Consider the following 10045-nt stretch of genomic DNA (forward strand, 5'->3'; position numbering starts at 1 on the left):
ACTTGTGGTGTTACTGATCTATCAATAGCCTTTTTTTCGTTCTTCTCAATGTTTTTGTGGACCTTAGACCAAAAACTAGCAATGGCCAACTCGCTAGCGGTGAATCTGGCTCGACAACTTTGCTGTTGCTTTCGTATGCAAATTTTTCGTCAAGTCAGTAGAACGTCTAAATCGCATCTTTCCCTACAATTAAATAAAACATGCTCATAATTATTGTCTTATGTATTCTTCGATAATATCTTGTCGTCGTTTTATTTACATATTTAAATTATATACAAATTAATAATTGGTACAAAAAAACAAAGATCATATCATTTTGTTTTTAAAAAAATCATGAGTGAAGGACAGTTGATGATATTCAACGCTCGCGAAAAGGGCAAAATAAAGAAGCTGCCGAAAATTAGAAATATATGTATATGTATGTGTGTATGTATGTAGAAACAAACGTTGCAAACTACGAATCTGTGCTATTACAAATAATAGGTGTGGCGGGCAAGTTCATGGACTTTGAAGTAAATGAAAAAAATGAAACCTAGTGTTTTAAGCTGAAATCAACAGAGTTCTCATAGTTTTGCTAACACATTTTTATCTACTATTTACATTACACTCAGCTTTTTTGGTTCAGCATTTCTTTCATTTCACGCTTAACTGAATTTCCACACCTTCCAATCGTTTTTCAAACTGTTTGCCCATTTGGCTTCAAACATTTTCTCTACTGGGCATCTCTTTGCACATTTCGCTACAGCGTTTTTAAATACTCTCCTACGCCTTCCTTTAATTCGAAATTTTTATCACAAACTAAAAACTAAATCATACATTAGGGAAAGAAAATAATAAGAAAGAGTAAGAAAATACAGTTGTCTCATTTGATACACGTTCTCATTCTCATTTCACTTCGATCCGGTTTAGCGCAATTTTCGCAGAGTAAATTTTTCCGAGCAATAATGGCCGTACATTTCAAATTTTCAACTAAATTATCGTATTTTCTAGATGTACATATGTAAGTCCTTTTCCTAAAAAAATCTCACACCCTCAGCGAGTTACTGTCGGTGGCAATTTACTTCCTTTTGTGGATATGTCCATGTCCATGGCCATAGCCATAGCTGATCGCGTGACCACCATAACCTCCAATCGAATGACCGCCATAGCCGCCAATACCGCCAAGAGAGTGGCCGCCATAGCCTCCACCTCCGCTGATTATTGTAGCCGCTGGTGCGACATGGCTTTCAACATGAACTGGCACCGGAACAGGTACTTTGTAGGGCACATGTTGCTCAACGGCCACTGGGACATGCTGCTCGACATGAACGGGGCGTGGAACATCGACTGGTACCTTAACGGGATAGGGCACTTTACGCTCCACTGGCACTGGGATTTCTTTGATGACTGGATATGGTCTGGGTACTGCCACCTTCACAGGCACAGCTACTGGACGATCTACCGGCACTGGAACTGGGTGATCGACGGGCACCTGCACGGGTATGGTGACGCGCTTCTCAACAGTGTAGGGCACAGGCTTCTCTACGGGCACTGGATATGGTTTGATTACATGCACTGGATAGGGACGATCGACGGGCACTTTAACAGGTACTTGTACGATCTTTTCAACTGGGTAAGGTTGTGGCACATGAACGGGCACCTTGACAGGTACCTGGACGATCTTCTCCACAGGGTAGGGCTGCGGCACTGGTACTTTGACGGGGACTTGTACGATTTTCTCCACTGGGTATGGCGCTGGAACGGGCACCTTTACAGGCACTGGACGATCTACGTGTACGGGCACTTGCACATGCACGGTCTTCTCCACTGGGTAGGGTTGTGGTATATGCACTGGCACTTTGACGATCTGCTTTACGGGTACTTGTACTGTTCTTTCGACGGGGTAGGGTTGTGGTACAGGCACTTGCACTGGTACTTGAACGATTTGCTCGACTGGGTATGGCACGGCGCGTTCTACCTGATAGGGCACGGCGACTTGGCGTTCGACGTAGGAGGTTTGTACATTGGTGGGTATAGCAGCGCCAACAGCAATGCCACCACCACCCAATCCACCTCCCAATCCACCACCTAATCCACCACCGAGCCCAGTGCCGCCAATAAGAGCACCGCCGCCATGTCCACCACTGATAATGACGCCACCACCACCACCATGTCCACCGCCATGTCCACCGATCAACACTGCGCCACCACCACTGTGTCCACCGCCATGTCCACCGATCAACACTGCACCCCCACCACCATGTCCACCATAGCCGTAGCCGGTGCCGGAAATGATGCCACGTTTCTCCTGTTTCTTTTCGGCCGTACTGACCGGTTTCGCTTCGGTGGCGGCAGGTGCGGGCTCAGCGGACTTGGGTGCGGCGGCTTTTTGCGCATCCTCCGCATAGGTGAGTGTAGATAGGGCCAAGAGGCCGAAAATGAACTGGAAAGAGAAAGAAAGAAAGAGGGAGAGAGAGATAGTAAGATGATGTAAGAAATGTGAGACAGAACTTTGCGGAATATTATTTTTAAACATTGGATTGAAAAATGAATATTTGTTGGATAAATAAAAATACATAGTTTGAAATTTTCTTGTGATTTGAGATAGGCTCTTGCTTCAACTTGGAACGCTAGAAATTGGTGAAATTTAATCTTATTTTTGTTCGGTAAAATTTTTAGCACTAACAATCGCTGTTTTATTGCAAATACTTTGCAGAAGAAAATGCAAAAGCTTAACCATCCAATAACGTTGCAAAGTGAGAGCTCACATTTTATTTCATTTATGGACTCGATACGATTATCAGGGGTTTTGACTATCAGAAAACAAATGTAACCAGGTATTTTTGTTTTTGTATTTTCGCTTACTTTTAACACTGTACTGAGAACAGTTTCACAATTTTTTTTCTAAATAAGTTTAAATTGGTTGGTTGTTAATTGTTTCGTACGTTGGAGGGTTAAGCGATATAGTCTAGTCAACAATCTGATTTTTTTAATTTTTATTTTTCATTTAAAGTTAAACAAAGTAAGTAAAACTGTACACTTTTTTAATGTAATATTAATAAAGTTATTGAATTTTTGTATTTTGTTGGCGCATTTACCGATTGACTCTGTTACCCTTAATTTCTCCCATTACTAACCACAATAATCAACTCGCCATCGACCAGACATTACATAACTAAAAACTGGGCCACTGTTGCCCATTTAGCGTGCTAACACATTAACCTGCATTTAATGTGGCACCAAAAATGGCCCGACTTCCGCACCGACCAGTTCCAGCCGGTCAATCAACGGCCAGTTCCATGCGCAAATGGTCAGCGCCATGCCATTTCTGGCACACAAGGCGGTCGTTAAGTCCAAACGAAAGCAAAATTATTATTTTTTTCTGATAAATAATAGCAACAGCAACAAATGGCAACCATCTAATATGATGTTATGTCGAACGTATGCGCATGCGCTTCCTTTATCTATGCGGTCAAGCGATGTCAGTGACCAAAATTACCGATCAATTTAAAAAAGGGGGGAAAATAAAACAAAAAGCGATTAGCAGAATTTATAAGGAAAATGCAAACAAAACGGGAAGACGATGATATAATAAAATTGCATGTTTTGTTTCTTGTTATGCTTTGTTGTCTTTTTTACAAATTTGATGCCATGTTAGCCGCAAATGAAGTGAAAAATATTGTAATGAAATAAACTCAATAAAAATCCATATCGATGGATGGATGCGTTGTGAGTATTCAATTGCATATCTCGCCATTGTTTTACTGCTTCAGCCACAAATCCGTACGTGCGCTGCCGTGTTGTTGCGGTATTTGAGTTTTCTTTTGCTTGCACTTGCACTTCTTTTTTGCCCTGTCGCGCGCGATGTGGTTTGCGCATGCGCTTTTTCGATTTATTTATTAATTTACCACAAATACTTCAGCTTGGCTGGGCTTCTGTTTGTTTTCAGCGTACTACGTTTTGCTTTGGTTTCGTGTTTTTGCTTTGGCTTTGAGCCAAGTTCAAGTCGCAAAGTGACACTTGTGCAAGAAATTGCATAATTAAACATTTTCTTTATTGTTGTTTATTATTAGCTTTTTACTTTAAGGGAGCCACTGCATTTCACTTTCATGCTGGCACGGCTGGAGGTTTGTATGGTGATAATGCAATAAAAGCGTCTGTGGTGCGTGCAAAGAAAAAGCTGACATTGGGCGAAATTATTTTGCAATGTCGATTGAGTTGAGCTCAGGTGTGATGTGATGTGTACATTTCGTAATTGTTGGTATAATATAATTGAATAAAATATAATAATAATGAAAATCACTTTGCAGGTATTGACCTTGGTGACTGCGTGAAACGACTGGCTCGTTGTGGGAACTTTTAGTCAGGGTTCAGGTTAGCTTGATGCTTCTTTTTAGTGCTTTGCATAATTAAAAAAAAAAAAATCTATGAATTTAGAAGTTTCAAATTAAATACAACAAATTTCCACTAGCTACAGCTCAGGGAAAATAGCAATAGCCGTCGGATTGAATCAGCACAAACACAGCCGAGGCCTTAATTAGGCTAGTTTTATGTGTAGTTTGAACATTAGTAATATTTCTTGGCCTCGACTAACCGAGTTCAGAATAATACACCTACCCCCATTAGCACATTGCATTTCGCGTGGGCGTTAGTGACACAGCAAAACTTTTTATAATATTGGATTTCTTTCTATCTTTAATTATAAGAAATTATTTTGATTTCCAAAACTAAATAACGGTACTTAGAAAGTGTGAATCCCTTAAGAATGACGGATGTCAACGTGTTAGTTGATAATAGGTAAAAAATTTAAAATATCATAAGTACTAATTGAAATTTATCACTGGCTGAAATTTACTACTCATTGAAATTTGCTGTCTCTTAGAGCTTCGTGTTTATTGAAATTTATTGCATATTGAAATTTGCTACTTATTGAAATTTACTGCGGATTGAAATTTACTACTTGTTGAAATTTGCTACCTTTTGAAATTTTTTATTTATTGAAATTTATTACTTATTGAAATTTGCTACTTACTGAAATTTACTGCATATTGAAATTTAATACTTTTTGAAACTAACTACTTATTGATACTGATAATTTATTGGAATATACTTCTTATTGAAATTTCCTACCTCCTGAAATTTTTTATTTATTGAAATTTATTACTTATTAAAATTACCTAGTTATCGAATCATGCAACTATAACGTAAATATGAGAAAAGTCAAAACACATAAAGGAATATTTTTATGTTACCAATAATTTTTATGCTTAGAGTGTCTTAATCTTTTAGAATTTCTTGTGTATTGGATCAAACGGTATGCTAATACATAAATTTAAGAAATTGTTTGTAATACCACCAAATTTATAGTCTTTAATTTTTACGTGCAATAGAATGTAAACTAAGTTACATCAGCTGCATTCAGTAGATGATAGATTTAATGGTTTATATTCTCTTTCTTAAAAAAAATTTCCGTTTCGAAAATCTTCTACTTTGGCCTCCAATTGCATTTGGCCTATACTTTTTGGTAGCCTACGCATCCGGTTGAGAGAGGCTGCGGCATAATTCAAATTATAAGTATTTATATACCTTTCTCTGACTTGGCTACCTGTTAGTCTTCTTTCTTTAATATTATTTTTTAGAAATTTTGCTATCGAAAATTTTTCAATCTTGAAATTATTCTAATTGGTTCCCAGTTGCGGATGCTATTGAGAGGCGCTGCGCAAAATTTAAAATAAATACTTTTTTTACTTTAAATCTTGGAGTATGCAATTATTAAGGTGTTAGGATAACTTTAAGCAGAAGCATCGATTTCTTGAAATCTACACAGTGGAATAATAACTATAGTAACTACTAAACTAACTACTAACAAGTTATAACTATAGTAATTCTACCGGAGTAGATTGGTTTTTTCAATAATTTTTTTAATATCTTCCGTAGCTTTCCCAACTGTTTAGAGCAGGCTTATAAATGCAAATTCTTGAATACCTAGTAGACAGGAATTAGTTGCATTATGCTAAACTAAATGTGAAGACCTTTAACATAAAAGACTTAAGAAACAAACCCGATTTGCTTGATCGACTTTTATATCAATCATTTCAGTAATATTTAAGAGTTTATAAAGTACAGTCAACAGATTTAAAAAAATCTATATTGGTGATAACTTTGAGTTTGAATTCTTTAAAATACTTTAGTAAAGGGAAATGTGTTTTTTAATTATTTTTTTTTTATGCAAACCTTTAAAAATTGAGCTTATAATAAAAAATAGTGATTTTTTCAATATTTTAATGAAGATATGCAAAAGGGAAAATTCCATTTCGATCTCAAAATTCGTGTCACAAATCTTTTAAAACCAAAAACAGGTGCCTTAGTGCATTGTGAAAAATTTAACTGCACATTTGTTTCTATTAAAATTTTCTTTCAACAATTTCTTAGCACTTAGCGCCATTGCGCTCTATATTGTGCCATAAAACCCGCTGCTGTTTGTTTCTTAAATCCACTTCTGTTTTAGTAATACATTTTTCTTCTCCTCCTTTTGAATAATAACAATTTTATTTTCACTTTTCACATTTGTCTGTGCTTTCAGACAATTTTTGAGTCTTTTGAAAATGTTTTTGTTCATATAAAATTATTTCATATCATTTTCACACAACATACCAATGACTTCATCTTGTTTCACAAATTTAACTAACACCAACAACTTGACGCGGTAGTCTGCTCGCTTGCTTCGCTCGTCTTTTTAAGAACTCAGTTAAAGAAATGAAATGAATCTGAAATCAAAAACACACAAATGTTTTCAATTTTTCTCAATGCAAAAGTCAAAGTAAATATTACTTGGAGGCTGAGGTCGTTCTAGTAACAACGAACCTACAAAAGATACTGAATAATTTTGACCAGCCGCCACAAGCTTTTATACCGACGCATGCTTATAGAACGACGACCAAGCGTTGACGGATGGTCTGATTAGCGGGCGTGAAGGGAGAGGCACGGATGTGACCAACAGCAACAGCAACAGCAACAGCAACAGCAGCGGCAGCAGCAGCCCAGGTGAGCACCGCACATGAACGCTGTCGACAGCGCCAACTACTCACGGAGACTTTTGCAATTAGCTGGTATGAAAGAAATAATAAAAATAGTTAAGAAAAAATTGACAACTAAAGCAGCTGTATGAAATAATTCCTGCGGTAGCTGCAGACAGGCGATGGTAGACTTATGGAAATTAAGCGCAAGTAAAAGACATTAAAGTTGTTAGTGGCATCGGTGCAGAGCTTGGCAGGCGAGAGTGCACAAAGTAGTGAGCGCAAAAGCAAAGCAAAGTCTCGAAAAGCTCAACGGAGTTAGCGCAAAGGTGATTTCGTGTACGTATACGCTGCGTGCATGTGTTAGTTGTATATGAATAGTGCAATGAAAGCAAGAGTGATTCACGTACACTGTACGTGTGCGCCAAGTGAGATTTGCACCAGAGTTGTGTGTCTGTATTTGTGGCAAAAGCTCTCGATTTCATATCCGTACACAAGAGAGCCGTCACACGCACAGTGTAGGTGCATAAATGGATTTCTGTGCACATATTCGATGTTATATGTGTGAGTGCGTTTATCCGCTGGCCGCTTTTGGCGCCAAATTATTATTTTCAACAAATTGTGGCAGTTTTTCTTGAACGGTGAAAGGGTTGACTGTAACAAATTTTGAAAATCCTCTCTGCCACAACGCATCAGTGCAACATTTTTACTCAGCTGGTGATAAAGTTAATAAAACCAAATTTGCATCTTGGACGTTGAAAGGACTATAGCCTCGAACCACTATAAGTAACCTGTTAGCCACTTTAATAATTAATGTATCAAGAATTAGAAAACTAAGAAAAGTCAATACATTGTAGCTTTTTAATTGAAAAATAGTTTCCAATAAATGTTTTGATTCATTCCTAGCAAACAACTTGGTTTTCTTTATTGTGCTTGTGAGAAATATTTTTGGTTTGGTGGTGTGGTTGTGACATAAGTTGTAAATACTTTATTTGAAAATTGATGTTTGCTGTACAATTTATGATAAAAACGAAATAAAATTTTGAGAATTCATAAATACAATTTTTGATGACTGCGAGCGGTGATGAATAATCAAAAATGGTGATGAATACTCAATAAATTGCCAGTAAAAGGAAAAGTAGAAGAAAATGGTGTTATGAATATAAGCAGGGGATTAAACAGGACCTTACAAAAATAATCTAATATTTTTAAGGAGGCAATAGTATGGACCTTACAAAAACAATGTTACATATTTAAGGAGGTGTCCGCAGTAGCCGAATGGGTTGGTGCGTGTCTACCATTCGGAATTCACAGAGAGAACGTCGGTTCGAATCTCGGTGAAACACCAAAATTAAGAAAACTATTTTTCTAATAACGGTCGCCCCTCGGCTGGCAATGGCAAACCTCCGAGTGTATTTCTGCCATGAAAAAGCTCACCGTAAAAAATATCTGACGTTCGGAATCGGCTTAAAACTGTAGGTCCCTTCAGTTGTGGAGCAACATCAAGACGCACACCACAAATAGGAGGAGGAGCTCGGCCAGACATTCAAAAAGGGTGTACGCGCCTTTTATGTATACAATAGTATGAAAAAGCAAAAAAGTTTAATAAACATGGGTTCACAAAGCAAAGGGTCCGTTTCTTAGATATTTGTTTCCAATCACCTGCTTATTTATTTTGTACAACCCAAAAAGTCAAACATAAAAAAGCAAAATTACATAAGTTGCTCAAAGTGCCAAATAGACGACCCCTTCAGTGTTAAAATTTAATGATATTTAATTCATAGCTGCAGCTCTTAAGGCAATTTACAGGGTTAACATATTAGTAAAACGTGCCTGATGCCCAGATTCCGTTTGAGCATAGCCCAATAGCCACAACAGTTAATGTTTAATATTAATTATAATTTTAACTATGGCTAATAAAAATAAAAACAAAAAGTTCATTGGAGCAGGTGTCTTTTTGTTGGCCCATAAATGTGTATTGTGAAAATCAATAACTTTATTTCAAGTGAATCCAGTCTCATCATTAAAAAAATTATTGAAAAAAGTGCGGAGGATTTCATAATCATTGCATGAAAGCAGCTTCAAAACTCTGCGCCACTCCCAACCGAATTTCGTGCCATCTGTGCTAGAATTTCTTTATCATTCTGATTCTTGATCTTTCTGATGAATATCGTTGTTTGCTCAATAAATCGCTATGACGTTATCTCCGGTGAACTCTTCTAAATAGGCGATGTTGAATAATCGAGCTATTTAAATGAATAACGAATTTGAAACTTTGTTTCGGGTGCTGAATAAAAAAAGACTTTGGTACGTCACATACTGTGTGGAAAATGGATAATTTTCCTGAAAGTCAACGCAATTAATTTTAAAAATATATCAGCCAGCTATGATGAAAATCTTTAAGTAACAGAGGAGCTAAAAGAATATTACTTGCCACATCTTTAAAACTTATAGCTTGTGAACCCATGCTTGTTAAGACTTTGTTGCTTCTTTTGATCAAACTTTGATTGCCTCCTTAAATACTTGTTTTGAAATAATCCTTTGTAAGTACGCTGGCGAACCCGGCCACGCTTTGCTCAATTTGTTATGAAATTAATTGAGAAGTAAATAAAATCATTCTAGTACATAACTGTATTCAGATTTTCATATCAGAAGACTTGTGATAGTTCAAAGAACTTGTATGCGCTCTGTTCTCCGTGCTTTAAATTTATTTTTAATAAATTTTGCATATCTAAATCCTCCTATAGTCTCACATGCCTACTGATAAACTTAAAACCGTTAAGAAGTAGGGGAACTATTACTTGATATCATAAGGGGTTTGACTGATTCTTGTTTATTAATTGAGCGTTTTCATTTTTACATCTCTTTGTATCTCTAGAACACTTCGAAATAACGATATTTTTTTCTGGAATGAGTAAAACAATTTATGCCTCTAACTCTTGCATTTTAAGCGCTATGAAAGAATATACTTTGCTCGAAAGTCTATGTGTGATTGAGTTTTTTTAACGAAATATAACTTTAAGTTATCATCTGTATTGGTTTTACGCGCA

At 36.8% G+C, this 10045-nt stretch overlaps 1 protein-coding gene across 1 annotated transcript; it reads right to left on the minus strand.

The window, feature by feature from the left end:
• Positions 1-209: 209 nt before the first annotated feature.
• LOC128864609 (uncharacterized) lies at positions 210-6902 on the minus strand. The gene is made up of 3 exons (XM_054104368.1): positions 6811-6902; positions 6634-6746; positions 210-2422 (listed from the first exon to the last, which is right to left on the minus strand). Exons 2-3 carry the CDS (start codon positions 6643-6645, stop codon positions 1058-1060), a joined length of 1377 nt encoding a protein of 458 aa, XP_053960343.1. The 5' UTR covers positions 6646-6746; positions 6811-6902; the 3' UTR covers positions 210-1057.
• Positions 6903-10045: the final 3143 nt, after the last annotated feature.

The sequence above is a fragment of the Anastrepha ludens genome, chromosome 5 (assembly GCF_028408465.1).
Source record: "Anastrepha ludens isolate Willacy chromosome 5, idAnaLude1.1, whole genome shotgun sequence".
In the NCBI taxonomy this organism is placed as follows: domain Eukaryota; kingdom Metazoa; phylum Arthropoda; class Insecta; order Diptera; family Tephritidae; genus Anastrepha; species Anastrepha ludens.